This window comes from Babylonia areolata, chromosome 23, assembly GCF_041734735.1.
Source record: "Babylonia areolata isolate BAREFJ2019XMU chromosome 23, ASM4173473v1, whole genome shotgun sequence".
NCBI classification, from domain to species: domain Eukaryota; kingdom Metazoa; phylum Mollusca; class Gastropoda; order Neogastropoda; family Buccinidae; genus Babylonia; species Babylonia areolata.
The window spans coordinates 52,396,011-52,415,102 of NC_134898.1; the positions used below are offsets into that span (position 1 = coordinate 52,396,011).

General features: G+C 39.1%; 1 protein-coding gene across 3 annotated transcripts in view; it reads right to left on the reverse strand.

The window, feature by feature from the left end:
* The window catches only part of LOC143298174 (X-linked retinitis pigmentosa GTPase regulator-like), a 51,995-nt gene that overhangs the window by 32,300 nt on the left and 603 nt on the right, over window positions 1-19,092 (reverse strand). For all 3 annotated transcript variants that reach the window (XM_076610922.1, XM_076610921.1, XM_076610920.1), the window contains exons 2-8: window positions 14,557-14,682; window positions 14,060-14,152; window positions 13,005-13,067; window positions 12,019-12,174; window positions 7,683-7,835; window positions 6,005-6,160; window positions 753-905 (exon numbers count right to left, since the gene is read on the reverse strand). In XM_076610922.1, the coding sequence (XP_076467037.1) occupies window positions 753-905; window positions 6,005-6,160; window positions 7,683-7,835; window positions 12,019-12,174; window positions 13,005-13,067; window positions 14,060-14,152; window positions 14,557-14,682 (900 nt within the window). The remainder of the gene's footprint in view (window positions 1-752; window positions 906-6,004; window positions 6,161-7,682; window positions 7,836-12,018; window positions 12,175-13,004; window positions 13,068-14,059; window positions 14,153-14,556; window positions 14,683-19,092) is intronic.

Below are 19,092 nucleotides of genomic sequence, written 5' to 3' on the forward strand. Positions count from 1 at the left end.
CAAGTCAACACACACACATACATACACACACACACACACATACACACACATACACACACATACACACACACACACACACACACACACACACACACACACACACATACACACACACACACACACACACACACATACACACACACACACACACACATACACACACACACACACACACACACACATATACACACACACATAAACACACATACACACAGAGTACTCCCCATTTTCTTCCATTCAGTTTTTTTTCTAATACTACTTAAAGCTGAAAGACATAAAACTGAAGACTACTACAATTCTGCAAACACACTCAAATTACGCATGTTAATACAACATAAACACAAGTACCTACATTCTTACAAACACACCCACACACTCTCTCTAATCACACATACATACACTACAAAAATACAAGCACCAACATTCTCAAACTCACACACTCTCTGATCTCACAAACACCACGACATAAAACACAAACGTCAATGTTCTCACACTCACAAACTCTCTACTCTCATAAATACACACCACATCAACAGGAACACCAATATTTTCACACTCACACACCTCAATGTCACATAAACACACCACATAAACACAAACACCAACAATCTCACTCACCCACATACACTCATACACACACACACACACACACACACACACACAAACACTCACACACACCCTTATCCTCAACACCCTCCACCTTCCGCCTCTCCCCCCAAACCCATCAGAGCATCAAGGTAAGCCGGTCTCACCTGAAATGACAGCAGTGAAGTTTTCCCCACAGGCCACCTGTGACACCTTGAAGGGCAGTTTGAGTAAGGAAGGGGACTCTGATTCCAGGACGGACACACCAAGACCCAGCTGTCCATTGGGCCCGCCGCCAAAGGCATACACTTCACCTTTTTCTGCAACCCAGCAGAAAACCCACTCCACCCATTTCCACAAATAATAATAAGTCAGGCAGTAGTACCAGTAGTAGTAGTAGCAGCAACAATAGCCAACTGGTTAAAGCACTGGACTTTCAATCTGAGGGGCCCGGGTTTGAATCTCAGAGACGACGCCTTGTGGGTAAAGGGTGGAGGTTTTTACAATCTCCAAGGTCAACATATGTGCAGACCTGCTTGTGCCTGAACCCCTTTCATGTGTATACACTAACACGTTAAAGATCCTGTAATCCATGTCAGCGTTTGGTGAATTGTGGAAACAAAACATACCCAGCATGCACACCCCTGAAAACATAATATGGCTGCCTACATCGTGGGGTAAATAAACAAAACAGTCATACATGTAAAATGTTACATGCATGTCTGAGAGTGTATGTGTGTGTGCCTGAAATCTGATTGACTGGCATAAGAAATGAACGATAAGCACCCAGCAGCAGCCGTCAGTCGGCTCTACGCAGGTAGGCAGTCTCTTGTGCAAATACCCCGTGTTTGTAAAGCGCTTGGAGCTTGGTCTCCGACCAAGAATAGGCGCTATGTAAATATCCATATCATTCAATCATTCATTCATTCTTCATCATCATCATCCATATCATTCATTCATTCTTCATCATCATCATCAGCAGCAGCAGCAGCAGTAGTAGTAGTAGTAGAAGCAGTAGTTGTCAATGCATTTAAAACACAGCTCAGATACAGATACAAAATCGAAGAACATGCATCTTATATACTAATGAACCATCATGCTTTCCGTACAAAGTGGAACAGTTACCTTCCAATTATGGAAACTGTTACTTAATCATAATTTCACATGTTCCATAGTTACCATTCTATATAACAGTCCTTACTTTGTACTAATATGTCTTTATTTATTTCTCAATATGTATTATTTGTTGTTGTTTTTTTAACTTTTATAGTTCCTGTTGTCTTTACAATGTGACCAATCACAAATGTTCTTTTCCAATAATGCAGAAGTGGTATACTCATGATCATTATTATTATGACATTATAATGTCACCACTCGCTTTCGCCTTACCCTAGATACCATTACTATAATAGTTGATACATTTGATGCTGTTGCTATGTCACAACTGGTCTAGGCTATTTATTATTAATGTCATCTTAAATCACCATGATTACTACAATCATTAAGATGTAAGTATTGATTGATTGAATGATTGGACAAATCTTCCTTTCTTCTTTTTATTTTTTTTTATTTATTTTTTTGTTTGTTTTTTTTGTTTTTGTGTGTGTGTTTGTTTGTTTATTTGCTTGTTGTTGTTGTTATTGCTGTTGATGTTGTTGTTACAGATTTGTTTTGCCTTGCTATAGCCTGTTTTGTTTTATTTTGTCTTATCTATCTCTCTGTAGTGGAAGATGCTACTGTTCGTTGTATACGGTTTGGTTCATACTATTCTCTGTATTGTATACATGTTTTTGGAAAATTAAAAAAAAAGTTTAAAAAAAACAAAAAAACAAACAAACAAATGAAACACACAAAAAAAACAAAAAAAAAAAAAAAAAAAAGAAGCAGTAGTTGTAGTAGTCACAGAAGCAGTAGCAGCAGAAGCAGTCATAATAGTAGTTGTAGTAGCAGCAGCAACAGAAGTACAGTAGCAGCAGCAGCAGCAGTGGTAATGACATAACAAAAAGATTGTTACAAAATATACCCCATCACTCAACATAACCATCTCCACCATCACTCCCCCAAACCCCACACACAACTTCTATCTTCCTCATCAAGAGGCAAACTCCAACAATCAACGTTTAAGTCACTCAAGCTTCAACAAGGTCATCATTCTGAAACAATGACATCTGACTGGAAATAACAAGAATAATATATAACTATTCTGCAGTTCTGTTTCCAGTTTAAAAATGTGTCAACAATGGGGAGTTAAGGGGGTGGGGGTGTACATCTGCTTTGGATGACCTGAGCGTAGAAAATCTACCAGTCCCTTACCAGATATCCTTGACGCTATACTGACCATGCCAATGATAAAGACCCTCAGCCAACCAAGATTAATTTCCCTAACCCTTTCGTAGCCAGGAAAATAAAATATAAGTGAAATCTATTTGCAAGAGTTTAAAAAAAAAAAAAAAAAAAAAACGGGTATAAATTTTCCAAAAATTCTGTGGTCTTTGTTATTGGAGAAAGACCCATAAAAGTATATATTTTCTGAAAGTTAAATGAATAAAGAATTCAAAACACATACTGTTTTCCCATTTTTCATATTTTTAGTGACATGCTGTTGTTTTGAAATCAGTGTTTTCTTTTTTGTCACATTTTCAACTTGTTCATTACAAACATTAGTCAGGTAATTTGCACAAAAATAACATTTTCTGGACAAATGGATATCTGCAAACACAAAATCATACTAGAACAAAAACAATATATATATAATTTTTTTTTTTTTTTTAAGAGATAGATACACAATGCATTGTGACTTCTCCAAGTGATAATATGGATGTGAGGCCATGCCCCCTCAGTCTCCACCCCCTTCCTCTTCACCCCTCTCACACGGTCACTTTATCCAGTTCTCATCAGACCGCGTTGGTTGAGTGCCAAGAATATCGCTCACACTGTGCCCTGCTAATAATTCGGTCATGTTCTGTCGTCTGCTAACATCTGAACAGCCGGCATCACTCACTGATAGTCGCATCTTGGCCACTCTCTTGATTGCTCCCTTTATTTTCTATCAAATCGTCCTATAAATGTTCATCACTGTCTTCTCCTTTGAATTTACACTTCAATTCTTTCTGAGTATCAGCTAAAGAAAGAAATCTTGGTTGATTTAGTTTGTCACGATCGCATGTCTTGAGCACGGCATCAGTCCGACATTTTGTTGAGTGAGCGAAGAGAGAAGTCAGGCAAACACTTGGACAGTGACCCAACCAAAACGTTCAAATAAAGGACTGCTTCATGATGTAGATGGGGTTTCTAGCTATGAATAGAATCTAGAAAGATTCCGCAGGCTAAAGCTACCACTATTTTTGTCAACGAAGTGAATGCAAACCAGGGAAAAGTCTGAATATTTCGATGACGAGTTATCTCGTCATTGTGGCAGCGAAGCATACATGCTGGCCATGACAAGTTATCTCATCATTGTGGCAGTGAAGCATACATGCTGGCCATGACAAGTTATCTCATCATTGTGGCAGTGAAGCATACATGCTGGCCATGACGTTATCTGGTCATTGTGGTAGTGAAGCATACATGCTGGCCATGACAAGTTATCTCATCATTGTGGCAGTGAAGCATACATGCTGGCCATGACAAGTTATCTCATCATTGTGGCAGTGAAGCATACATGCTGGCCATGACAAGTTATCTGGTCATTGTGGCAGTGAAGCATACATGCTGGCCATGACGAGTTATCTGGTCATTGTGGCAGTGAAGCATACATGCTGGCCATGACGAGTTATCTGGTCATTGTGGCAGTGAAGCATACATGCTGGCCATGACGAGTTATCTGGTCATTGTGGTAGTGAAGCATACATGCTGGCCATGACGAGTTATCTTGTCATTGTGGCAGTGAAGCATACATGCTGGCCATGACGAGTTATTTGGTCATACAGGCAGCCTAGGGGTTAATTCAACTAGTAGGCTCAAAGGTTGTACTTTTTATCTGAAAGTCTTTGTAATAAATAAATATATATATATAGTGAGAGAGAGATGAGATGTATGTATATGTCTTTAAATGTTCGTGGGAAGACAGCATGGAAAGAATGTGAGCAGGAAACAGGGATGAGGTCCAAGCTAACACACTGGTCTTGTCCTTGCTGTGTGTCTATGATGGGCCTCACTGACCACTGTTCCTCTGTCCCATGGTCACTGTACCAGCCTCAACTCACCCCCACGCTGGTTTTACCCCCAGGGTCGTTCTGGGCTAGTCAAGATTAATCCCTCGAAGCTGAAGTTACTTCCTTTCTACCCACTGAATCAAACTATTGAAAAAGTAAGAGAGGTTGTTGTAAGCTTGCCATTACTGACCCTCCACCCCACTTAACTCTAACTTAAAAGAAGCAAACCCAAGCATGTTGGTTTATGCAGCTGTCAGCCATCTGTCATGCAGATGTGGTAAAGCTTGTATGGATTTGTCTGAACGCAGTGACACCTCCTTGAGAAACTGAAACTGGAAGCAAACATGAGGAAGCTCTACTTTAATAGCCTGTACTGATTCTAACAGCCAGATTCATCCTTGGGGCTCATTTCAAGACAGTCCAGAATGACCCCCAATTCCATTACAAGTGGTGTGGGAGTTCAAATCCAACTTGGCCGGGGGAGGGGGAGGACGCAGTTCTGGTAAGTTGAAGGTACAGGCTAGTCTACATAGACCTGTGGTTAATCAAGGTTTGGCAGATTTTATTCCAGGATCAAAACCAACAGGGGGGGCCAACAGGCTGGTACACCAGTCTGCTGAGGATAGGGCTCAAACTCCAGCTCCAACACACACGTCGTGAGAAGGACAACTAAAACCACTGTTTCCTTCAGGACGGGACTTCCACTGGCCATGAGTGGATTTCTGCTCTGGGTGAGCATTAGGGAAATGATATAAGCAGAGAAGGAACTTTGATGTTCCCAACAGCTGTCCACGCAGGTTGGAGATCTGGAGCTATTTCTCTCTTCCTGACTCTTTTTTTCTCTTTTTTTTTCTAAGGACTTTTTTTCATTGACCGAAGAATGGATTTCCTGCTCTTGCTTCCTGTGCTGTTGAGCTGTCGGAATAACCACTGTTCATTGCACACCCAATCTCCGCTATATGAATACATTCATCGCAAAAATCACACATGCAATCATACACACATGCAGACATATGTAAACACACACACACACACACACACACACACACATACACACACACACATGCAATCAGAAATGATAAAGCACTTGAAGACAAGGGTGCAGACCCTACCCCTCCTACCCTACTTCACTTCCCATTGCAAGTAGCAGTCAGCAGTCAGCAGTGAGTCATCAACCTATAAAACCAGAACCAACGTCTCCCTCCCTCCTCTTCATTACTGCATCAGTGAAAGGTCACCACGAACTGATCAGTGTCAGCACTCACCTGTGACAGCCACGGTATGCGCCCCTCCACATGACACAGACTTCACTTTGTCACTGATGGCCATGACGTGTTGGGGCGTCTTGCATTCGTCTGTGTCATCCCCAAGTCCAAGCTTTCCTCCCTCACTTTCCCCGAATGTGTACAGGTCCCCATTTTCTGTGGACACACAGGAAAGAAAACTAAAACACAACCAAAGAAAACTGCAGAGTATATTTGACAAACTGACACATTCCATGCACTTAACAGAGAGATGTGCTGAAACAGACGAAGACGGGAAGAAAAACTAAACCGGCCTAAAGACACTCAGCACCACACCTGTGAAACAGACACTGGAAATAGAGAGCAAAAACAACACACCTGTGAAACATACACTGGAAATAGAGAGCAAAAACAACACACCTGTGAAACAGACACTGGAAATAGAGAGCAAAAACAACACACCTGTGAAACATACACTGGAAATAGAGAGTGAAAACAACACACCTGTGAAACATACACTGGAAATACAGAGTGAAAACAACACACCTGTGAAATAGACACTGGAAATAGAGAGTGAAAACAACACACCTGTGAAACAGACACTGGAAATAGAGAGTGAAAACAACAACACACCTGTGAAACAGACACTGGAAATAGAGAGTGAAAACAACACACCTGTGAAACACACACTGGAAATAGAGAGTGAAAACAACAACACACCTGTGAAACAGACACTGGAAATAGAGAGTGAAAACAACACACCTGTGAAACACACACTGGAAATAGAGAGTGAAAACAACAACACACCTGTGAAACAGACACTGGAAATAGAGAGTGAAAACAACAACACACCTGTGAAACAGACACTGGAAATAGAGAGTGAAAACAACACACCTGTGAAACACACACTGGAAATAGAGAGTGAAAACAACAACACACCTGTGAAACACACACTGGCAATAGTGGAAACAACACACCTGTGAAACAGACACTGTGACCATTCAGCTCCTATGACCATTCAGCACCATTCACCTGTGACTATTCAGCTCCTATGACCATTCAGCTCCTATGACCATTCAGCACCATTCACCTGTGACCATTCAGCTCCTATGACTATTCAGCACCATTCACCTATGACCATTCAGCTCCTATGACCATTCAGCACCATTCACCTGTGACCATTCAGCTCCTATGACTATTCAGCACCATTCACCTGTGACCATTCAGCACCATTCACCTGTGACCATTCAGCTCCTATGACTATTCAGCACCATTCACCTGTGACCATTCAGCACCATTCACCTGTGACCATTCAGCAGCACTCACCTATGACCATTCAGCTCCTATGACTATTCAGCACCATTCACCTGTGACCATTCAGCACCATTCACCTGTGACCACTCAGCTCCTATGACTATTCAGCACCATTCACCTGTGACTATTCAGCTCCTATGACCATTCACCATTCAGCACCATTCACCTGTGACCATTCAGCAGCACTCACCTATGACCATTCAGCTCCTATGACTATTCAGCACCATTCACCTGTGACCATTCAGCACCATTCACCTGTGACCATTCAGCACCATTCACCTGTGACCACTCAGCTCCTATGACTATTCAGCACCATTCACCTGTGACTATTCAGCTCCTATGACCATTCAGCACCATTCACCTGTGACCATTCAGCAGCACTCACCTGTGACCAGGGCGCTGTGGTAGTAGCCACAAGCTATGCAGGTGACCGGCTGCCCGACGTCCAGCTCTTTGGGGACAGGTACTTCTGACTCATCCTCTCCCAGACCCAACTGTCCCTCACTGCTGCCGCCCCACACAAACACCCGTCCATCGTCTAAAAAAAAAAAAAGACATCAATAAATAATAACAATGATACCAATGACGTTAGTGATGAAAATATTAGGTAAAGTAATGATAATAATGATGATGATGATGATAATAAAAATGATAATGAAACTGACCATAACAATAACAACAATAATGAAAATACTTGAAGTGGAGTTAAATTATCTATTGGCCAACAGCCCTTAACATCAAGTTGTTCAAGACTTGGGTCTTGGTTCAGTGAAGGTTGTGTTCATCAAGGGGGAGATTCCTGGATGGTAATACTGTAACCACTTCCATGATACTTCTTGATCAGAGCAGGATACACCAAGCCTAAACTGTGACAGCCTGTAGAAATGAGTTTGACGAGACATTAAGTGCACCAAGGTGAGAACGCAGACGCACAATTGCAGTAAAGTGTATGCTCCAAAACTTAAAGCTGTGGACAAAAGTCATCCAGTCTACGAAAGTGAGCTGTCCACCTGCCATAGCAATACCCCCTTTATGAATAATAACAGTAAAAATAAAAATAATACCATTGATAATAATGTCAGCAACAACTGAAGAAGACAAAAGAAGAGCATTATCCATATGATGATTTGCATTATGATATACTGGTCATCATGTTAATTATATTTTCATTTATATCATCATCATCATCATCATCATCATCACCATCACTGAACACTACCAAAATGACTCCACAGAAGTGCAGGGTCTCCTCTGGCTGGAACCCGTGGAGTGTGGCTAGATAAACAGCTTCCTGTGGAAACTGCTGGGATTAGGGCTGTGTTTGTGGTCATTCTGATTACTGTATGCGAGCTTTACATTAATTTAGTATTCAAGCATTTTAGGCCTATGTATTCATATCAAATGATTGCAAGACTGTGATCCTAGCATTCATATGATTGTGATTACTGTATGTGAGGTTCACACCAGCTAAGCGCTTTATGTCTGTTATGTATTCATACTGACTGACTGAGATTATCTTGCTTTGTTTGTGTAGAACAGACCCCCCTAGAATATCTCCTCTTCAGATAATAAAGTATTCTATGTCCTGTATTCTGCAACAGTTCCTGGATGTGTCTGTGTGTGGGTTGCTCTGGATGTGTCTGTGTGTGGGTTGGTGTGGGTTGCTCTGGATGTGTCTGTGTGTGGGTTGGTGTGGGTTGCTCTGGATGTGTCTGTGTGTGGGTTGCTCTGGATGTGTCTGTGTGGGGGTTGGTGTGGGTTGCTCTGGATGTGTCAGTGTGTGGGTTGCTCTGGATGTGTCTGTGTGTGGGTTGCTCTGGATGTGTCTGTGTGTGGGTTGCTCTGGAGGTGTCTGTGTGTGGGTTGCTCTGGATGTGTCAGTGTGTGGGTTGCTCTGGATGTGTCTGTGTGTGGGTTGCTCTGGAGGTGTCTGTGTGTGGGTTGGTGTGGGTTGCTCTGGATGTGTCTGTGTGTGGGTTGCTCTGGAGGTGTCTGTGTGTGGGTTGCTCTGGATGTGTCAGTGTGTGGGTTGCTCTGGATGTGTCTGTGTGTGGGTTGCTCTGGAGGTGTCTGTGTGTGGGTTGGTGTGGGTTGCTCTGGATGTGTCTGTGTGTGGGTTGCTCTGGATGTGTCTGTGTGTGGGTTGCTCTGGATGTGTCTGTGTGGGGGTTGCTCTGGATGTGTCTGTGTGTGGGTTGCTCTGGAGGTGTCTGTGTGTGGGTTGCTCTGGATGTGTCTGTGTGTGGGTTGCTCTGGAGGTGTCTGTGTGTGGGTTGCTCTGGAGGTGTCTGTGTGTGGGTTGCTCTGGAGGTGTCTGTGTGTGGGTTGCTCTGGAGGTGTCTGTGTGTGGGTTGCTCTGGAGGTGTCTGTGTGTGGGTTGCTCTGGATGTGTCTGTGTGTGGGTTGCTCTGGATGTGTCTGTGTGTGGGTTGCTCTGGAGGTGTCTGTGTGTGGGTTGGTGTGGGTTGCTCTGGATGTGTCTGTGTGTGGGTTGCTCTGGATGAGTGCTGTGGGAATCATGTCATTCATAAGCAGGCACAGAAAATAAAATAAGACTATGAGACAACAAACAATAAAAGCAGAAATACAAAGCAGCACTAATAAAGCAAGGGCAGAAATACAAAGCACTAATAAAGCGTGGGCAGAAATACAAAGCACTAATAAAGCAAGGGCAGAAATACAAAGCAGCACTAATAAAGCGAGGGCAGAAATACAAAGCACTAATAAAGCGAGGGCAGAAATACAAAGCAGCACTAATAAAGCGAGGGCAGAAATACAAAGCAGCACTAATAAAGCGTGGGCAGAAATACAAAGCAGCACTAATAAAGCGAGGGCAGAAATACAAAGCAGCACTAATAAAGCGAGGGCAGAAATACAAAGCAGCACTAATAAAGCGTGGGCAGAAATACAAAGCACTAATAAAGCGTGGGCAGAAATACAAAGCAGCACTAATAAAGCGTGGGCAGAAATACACAGAAGCACTAATAAAGCGTGGGCAGAAATACAAAGCAGCACTAATAAAGCGAGGGCGGAAATACAAAGCAGCACTAATAAAGCGTGGGCAGAAATACAAAGCAGCACTAATAAAGCGAGGGCAGAAATACAAAGCACTAATAAAGCGAGGGCAGAAATACAAAGCAGCACTAATAAAGCGTGGGCAGAAATACAAAGCACTAATAAAGCGAGGGCAGAAATACAAAGCAGCACTAATAAAGTGAGGGCAGAAATACAAAGCAGCACTAATAAAGTGAGGGCAGAAATACAAAGCACTAATAAAGCGAGGGCAGAAATACAAAGCACTAATAAAGCGTGGGCAGAAATACAAAGCAGCACTAATAAAGCGTGGGCAGAAATACAAAGCAGCACTAATAAAGCGAGGGCAGAAATACAAAGCAGCACTAATAAAGCGAGGGCAGAAATACAAAGCAGCACTAATAAAGTGAGGGCAGAAATACAAAGCACTAATAAAGCGTGGGCAGAAATACAAAGAAGCACTAATAAAGCGAGGGCAGAAATACAAAGCAGCACTAATAAAGCGTGGGCAGAAATACAAAGAAGCACTAATAAAGCGAGGGCAGAAATACAAAGCAGCACTAATAAAATACAAAGCAGCACTAATAAAGCGAGGGCAGAAATACAAAGCAGCACTAATAAAGCGAGGGCAGAAATACAAAGCAGCACTAATAAAGCGAGGGTGGAAATACAAAGCAGCACTAATAAAGCGAGGGCAGAAATACAAAGCAGCACTAATAAAGCGAGGGCAGAAATACAAAGCAGCACTAATAAAGCGAGGGCAGAAATACAAAGCAGCACTAATAAAGTGAGGGCAGAAATACAAAGCAGCACTAATAAAGCGTGGGCAGAAATACAAAGCAGCACTAATAAAGCGAGGGTGGAAATACAAAGCAGCACTAATAAAATACAAAGCAGCACTAATAAAGCGAGGGTGGAAATACAAAGCAGCACTAATAAAGCGAGGGCAGAAATACAAAGCACTAATAAAGCGAGGGCAGAAATACAAAGCAGCACTAATAAAGTGAGGGCAGAAATACAAAGCACTAATAAAGCGAGGGCAGAAATACAAAGCAGCACTAATAAAGCGTGGGCAGAAATACAAAGCAGCACTAATAAAGCGTGGGCAGAAATACAAAGCAGCACTAATAAAGTGAGGGCAGAAATACAAAGCAGCACTAATAAAGCGAGGGCAGAAATACAAAGCACTAATAAAGCGAGGGCAGAAATACAAAGCAGCACTAATAAAGCGTGGGCAGAAATACAAAGCAGCACTAATAAAGTGAGGGCAGAAATACAAAGCAGCACTAATAAAGCGAGGGCAGAAATACAAAGCAGCACTAATAAAGCGAGGGCAGAAATACAAAGCAGCACTAATAAAGCGTGGGCAGAAATACAAAGCAGCACTAATAAAGCGTGGGCAGAAATACACAGAAGCACTAATAAAGCGTGGGCAGAAATACAAAGCAGCACTAATAAAGCGTGGGCAGAAATACAAAGCAGCACTAATAAAGCGTGGGCAGAAATACAAAGCAGCACTAATAAAGCGAGGGCAGAAATACAAAGCAGCACTAATAAAATACAAAGCAGCACTAATAAAGCGAGGGCAGAAATACAAAGCACTAATAAAGCGAGGGCAGAAATACAAAGCAGCACTAATAAAGCGAGGGCAGAAAAGAACGAAAGGTACTACAGAGAGGAAATGTGACCTGTCAGAGCCATGGAGTGGTCACATCCCGCTGCCAGCATCTTCCACGGTGTCACAGGAAGAGTGTCCAAGTGCTTCGGCATGTTACTGTCCGCCACCCCCTCCACCCCCAACTGCCCCTCTCCATTAGCACCAAATGTGTAGATGTTGCCTGATTCTGAAAACATAATAATAATAATAATAATGATATTCATAATTATATAGTGCGGAATCTTGTGCAGAGACAAATCAAAGCGCTAAAACGTGTTACATGTCACCCACAGTTAGCAAGCAACACACAACAAATCATCTACAATTGGCATCAAAATAACAACAACAAAATGAAGTTTAATTCTGAAATGTATGGCACAACATTTATGGCTAGCATCAAACAATAATAAGCAGGGTTGTTGTTGTTGTTGCTGCTGTAGGTTTCTGATTATTAGTAGCTCTTATTCCACTGCTCTTACATTTATTTTGTCTGCTCTTTGATATGCAAAATTTTCTTAGATGAGTCAGTACAATTATAAAGTGATCTCTTTCAATACTGAAATCATGTATCCATCACTTAGGTATATATATATATCTTAACTGTTATGATTATGCTTGAGCAGTTTTGATGACTACATGTGAATTTTTCTTTTGAGATTATGAACTTGACTTGATACATGTATGAGGAAAAACAAGCTGAAACAAAATCTACAACAGCAAATGTTCTCCCCGTTGGTATCAATAATAATAATAACAATAATAAATTGTACTTATATGGTGCAAACTCCCCAAAGATGGGCTCTAAGCGCCTCACATAGAACAGTACATATATATATATATATATATATATATATATATATATATATATATATATATATATATATATATATATCAGTGCATTGTACAATAAAGCAGACATGAAAACATTGTTCAGTAACGGCAACTCCTGTCAGAGCTTTTAAATAAAGACGTATTCAAAACAAAAAAAAACAAAAACAAAACAGGAGTAAATTTTACCTGTTGCGATGATTGTGTGAGAACGACCACAGGCCACCAGTTTGGATTTTTCATGTTTCAAAGCTGTACATATTGAATACAATTAAAAATAACAATGATGATGATAAGTTATAACAGCAGTGAGAACGAGTATGTGCTTCAAATGTTTAATGCCACAAAATGTTTATATATATATATATATATATATATATATATATATATATATATATATATATAAGTTAATTATATATAACTATATATCAATGAATAAACAAATAACAAGGAAATCATATCATCCCAACATCATAAAATCCATAAATAAATAAATAACAAAAAATTATCTGAATGAAACAGCCATGGCCACATCTCTGAATGTGAGTGTATTTGAAACAAGAATGTTTCTTAATGACACTGCAAATGTAATAAATTGTAAACTTTTAATCTTTAATATTCAGCACTATCAACTTAATAACAAAACGTAATACTCCTCAGTCTTCAAATAGTTATTCATCACTATTATTTTTCAATCATGTATATGCACCTGTTTTATATTTGATTTGCATAACGCATGATGATTATAAGATTTTTGCCTATTCTACACTTTCTTCTGTGGCTCCATTCTGTTAGTGTTTTGTTCCACTATCTTATTTTAATGAACTACTACTTGTCCTGATTTATCATAAAATACCAAACAAGCAAATCTGATATAAGCCACAAGGATAGAGATTATACAGACAGAATTACCATAAAATCCAAGCTTGTAAATTTTTCGCAATAGAGATTATAGATTTTATATGCTTCCCAATAAACCATGTTCACTCTTCAACATCTTTCAACTTCTAATGTGTCTCATCTCCATTATTCTGGTTTGCTCATATCAGTTTACACACACACACACACACACACACACACACACAGAGAGAGAGAGAAACAGACAGATACATACAGAGATAGACAGACAGACAGACAGATAAATAGCAGACAGACAGACGGACAGATAAATAGATAGATAACAACTACCCCCACCCCCCAAATCCCTCCATCCCTTGTTACACAACCCCATCCCACATGCTCACATTTTATACAGGTGGGGCGATTGGCTATCTTTGGAGGTCCAATTCCAAGCTGGCCATAGTCATTGGGTCCAAACATGAACACCCTGCCAGACTCTGCATAAACATTTTTTTTTTTTTTTTTTACACATCAACATCATTATTTGTATTCATACAATAAAACTGTAGCACAGAGCAATTTATTTCGGAGTCAGTGGTCACTTACAGTATACGCTTAAATTTGTACATCTTACAAAATCCACATTTCAAGTTACAGTTTAGTTTAATAATATTTTGCTTCCAGTGCCTAATTCTTTCAAAATCAAGTAAAACAGAAATTTACAGACACCTAACAACACTTCTAATATAAAAAAGTATAAATACTATGTTCTGAGTAATAAGAAACTGGTGTGTATATAAAGCCTGTAGTTTACCAATAAATATAACTCAAAAGTCACAGAACATGTGCACAGTATCTATCTCAGTACACACACCTAGATATACATATAATACAATCTTACCTGCCACCAGTGCTGTATGTTCATCACCACAAGCCACCTGTAAGACGCGATCATTCTTCACCCAGAATTTGTTTGGCAAGTTTTCAGCAAACCTGCTCTTGCCAAAAGTAAAAACAGCACCAGTCTCTGGAGAGAAAAAAATCATTAAGATAGATATAATATATATATATATATATATATATATATATATATATATATACACACACACATATATATAATATATAGACTGAAAGAAAGCACTATGCCATAAATCTATGCCCTGTTCTTCAGTCTATAACATTCTATGTCTGTTGAGGCCAATATTGTGGCAGTCTTTGCTTCACACATTATTTTTTTTTTTAATTTGCATGGTTTCCTCTAGTGGGTAACCTCATGGCAACATGAAACTGACACCAGCTTCCTTACAACAGCGGCACTGAAACTGTGACAGAATGAGGTTGGGTGTAACAATACACACTTGTACATGTGGGTCAAGGAGAAGTCGTGTGAGTGAAATTAGTGCCTTGGAGACTGGAACGCCATAAAATAGGGAGCAGCAAAAAAAAAAAAAAAAAAAAAAAAAAAACACCCTATAAATAAATCAATAAAATCAAAAAAGAAAGAAAGAAATTTCTGTTAAAAGAAAAAGAAGAAAAAAAGGAAAAACAAACTAACATATGATTTAGTGAAAAAAATCATACATTAAAAAAAAAAATCATATTCAAAATGATAATAATATTGATGATGATGATAATATCATCATTCTTATTATCATTATTACCACTGTTATCTGCTCATTTTTGTATAATCCCCAAATTTCAGCTGCATATGTAAGTCTTGGTTCAATTTGGATATCATTCTCCAGAATACATTAACATCGATACAACTGTCTTATGTATTTCCAATACACCTTTCTTACCTTTACTACAAGTTTCTTCTCATGCCAAGTTAAGGCTTAATTTGGTTGTAAACAGTAACCCTGAGAACTTGTAAGAACTACTTTCAGTTCTACATTATCATAATTCCATTTCTTACAGGTGGACAAGTTATGGCTTAATCTGGTTGTAAACAGTAACCCTAAGAACTTGTAAGAACTACTTTCAGTTCGACATTATCATAATTCCATTTCTTACAGGTGGACAAGTGACCTCCCTTACGAAAAAATCAAAACATTTGTTTTATCAAGGTTCACGGTTAAGCACAAACAACCTGCTTCTTCTTTTAACACATTCAACTGATTTTGAAGTCCCCAGACTGTTCCAGACAAAAGAATCACATCATCGACAAATAATAACAAAAATATTTTGACAGCATTTGGTATCATTTGAATACCATGACCACCTTTCCTTCATTACTCAACTGCTAATTCATTAACAAAAATTAAAACATATTTGGGCTCAACACATATCCTTGCTTTACTCCACGTGGACACGAAAAAACAGTCATTATATGCACACTAATCACTTACACATGCAAGCACTAAATCATATACACCCCTCAGAGCTTTATAACTTACCATTCACACCGTTTTTTCATAGAAAATTCCATGATCTATTATGATTAATAGAATCAAAGGCTTTTTTTAAGTCAACAAAGGCTATACAAATAGTTCCATATTGCTAGACAGATATTTCTGTACCAATGCAAACAACAACAAAAACATGATCAATGGTAATATAATTAGCTCTAAATCCTGCTTGTTCCTCAACAATTTTTTCTTCTCTGTCTGACCATTTCATCAATCTCTTGTTTAAAATGTGCATGTGCACTTTACTTAATATATTTGTTTGGGTTATTCCACGATAGTTGTCGGGGATATTACTGTCCCCTTTTTTATGTAATGGTATGATAACAGATTTTGCCCACTGCAAAGGAAAAGTTCCACTTTGAAAAAGTTTGTTGAATAAAACAGTAAGAAAGTCACAGAGAGAGAAAGAGAGAGGTATATAATAATTTATAGATGTGTCATGCTCAACTGTAGTGATTTATGCATTATCAGTAATGCGCAACAGATTTTGCCCATTAATGGTAATGAGCAAAATTTTGCAAATTTCTTGGAATGGGCTTGAGTCCAACATTGCGCATTGCTGGTAGTGGGCATGTAGTGTGCAACTGCAAGATATAATGAAGTCATCTGACAGAATTTCAGTCTCATGATTCTTTCAGCATGGTGATCTTGAATCAGCAAGAGCAGCATTCAGCACTAAATTTTGGCATATAATGTATCACAAAAAAGAAAAAGAAAAAAAAGAAGCAACGGTATGAATATGTAGTAAAAATGGAGTGTATCACATATGTCTCTGAACATGAAATCATCTGACAAGACTTTCAGTATTGCTTTCTCACAGTTGTTAGCATAGATATCCATGTAGCCAACATGAGTTTAAAGGTGTGATAGCGCAACAGTTTAAACCAATGATCACTGTCTGGTTTACTCAAGAGAAAATGCAGGCGTTGATAAACAAAGAGAAAATTTCAAAGGAGAAGATGAAGCTGCCAGAGGACTATAAAGATTTAAAACAATACAACACTGTTACTTTTAGAACTGTGGAAAAGCTTGTGCTTGCTGGCTTCCAAAGTCGATTCATTCAAGTTTGTTTTTCCTCTTTTCTTTTCGGGGTTTTTTTTTTTTTTTTTTTTTTTTTTTTTTGGTCACACTGTAAGAAGTTAAAAAATGCTTATGTTGCATGTGAATATGGGGGAGAGGGAAGAACCAAAAATGAGGTAAACAAAGCATAAGCAAATATGACATGGAAGCAAATCCAGATGTTTCTGCCTGGGGTGTGGGAGCTGACAACAGAAAAAAGTCAAAACAGAACAAAGGTGTTGTCATGAAACTAATTTAAAACATAAAGTTATCAATCATGCGGACTGGTGAACATCATCAATATGCAAAGCTTACCTCCTTCTCTTCTCTGTTTGTCTTTAGCTGCATATTTTTATCAATTACTCATCGCGATCATGCGCGCACATACAAAAAAACACATCAACATCAACACTAACACATCCACATGTATACACATATCCACACACACACACACACACACACACACACACACACAAGCAGTGACAAATATCAGCAGGCAGACAGATGGAGACGGAGAGAGACAGAGAGACAAACAGACAGAGAGAGAGAATTTAAACAAAATTAAAACTTATCTCATCAATTTTACACCACCATGAGTTTAAATCCTTGTTTTACTTGTTGATCCACAGAAAAAGAAGACATAAGCAAACACACACACAAACACACACACATACAGACTGACAGTGAAAAAATCTGCACTTGTAACAGACATTGCCCACTCCGTCCATTACAGGTAATGCACAAGAGCTGCCTTTCCCATTACTGGAAACGAGCAAATTGTTGCACATTACTGGTAATGCGTAAACTGGTAATGATCTTGCACATTACCTGTAATGGGCAATTACCGCAATTGAACACAACATGTATACATCATATTGCATGCATTATCACACTCTCTCTCTCACACACACATACGCACACGCACACATAAGTTCAAATCCGTAAGGGTGACTATTCTGAAATAGGGTATTACTAGGGTCACCAGACATATATATCCCATAATTCTACTTCAATTAATAAGCATATTGCAGTAAAATAAATCTTTCACTGTAATGTAGAACCAGTCTTTTTGAGATCAAGTTGCAATGAAATATTCAAGTCATAATATTCCAAAGTATTCGCCTTAACTTCAGCGTAAAACATATATTCAAATTTCTTTAATGGTAACCTTTATAATCATTTTGACAAAATTCAACTTATTAAGCCCAAATTAGGCCTTCAGACCTTACTACAATTCATTTCATTCATAAAAGGCTCAATTTTGTCAACAAATAAAGAAATACATTGAGTCTCAGGTAATGCAGTTTTGATTCACAAGAGAAATGAGAAATGAGAAAGCTGCAAAAGGCAAAATCACTGAGGTGACTGACGTTCAGTCAGCCTAAGGCTGACATACTGTGCCCAGAGTTTATCAGGGCAACAGTTTGTCGCCTTGAGTGTAATTTGTATATTTTCTTCTTCTTCTTCTTCCTTCCCCCCCCCCCCCCCCCCCTTTGGGAAAACTAATCTCAGCAAGGTAAATACCACAGTTAAACCATGAGAAGAAATGCCAGTACCAAACCTCATTAGCAGTGCACATTCAATGCCTGTTATACTATAGTTATCAAAACAATGTGTCTAATGAACCACAACATGAAAACCTAATGGATGATTGTTCACCCATTCCCATAACATAAAGAAAAAAACTTGTACTGTGTTTTGATCAGTCCTGCTTTTATGTAATGGTGAAATGGTAGACAGTAGATTGCAGACACGTCCTCACTGCTCATAATCATGGATTTCCTTTCTTATTCACCTCCCAAAGCAAGCTATCAAATTATGCTATTATAGTGGAAAGTCAAATTATTTCAGTATGTATATTATAAAGTATAATCTTTTTTTTTTTAATCAACAACAACATAAAAAAAACACACACAGACAAACATTTAATATAAATCAAATGATTTCTACTCAAGATTAAACACACACAC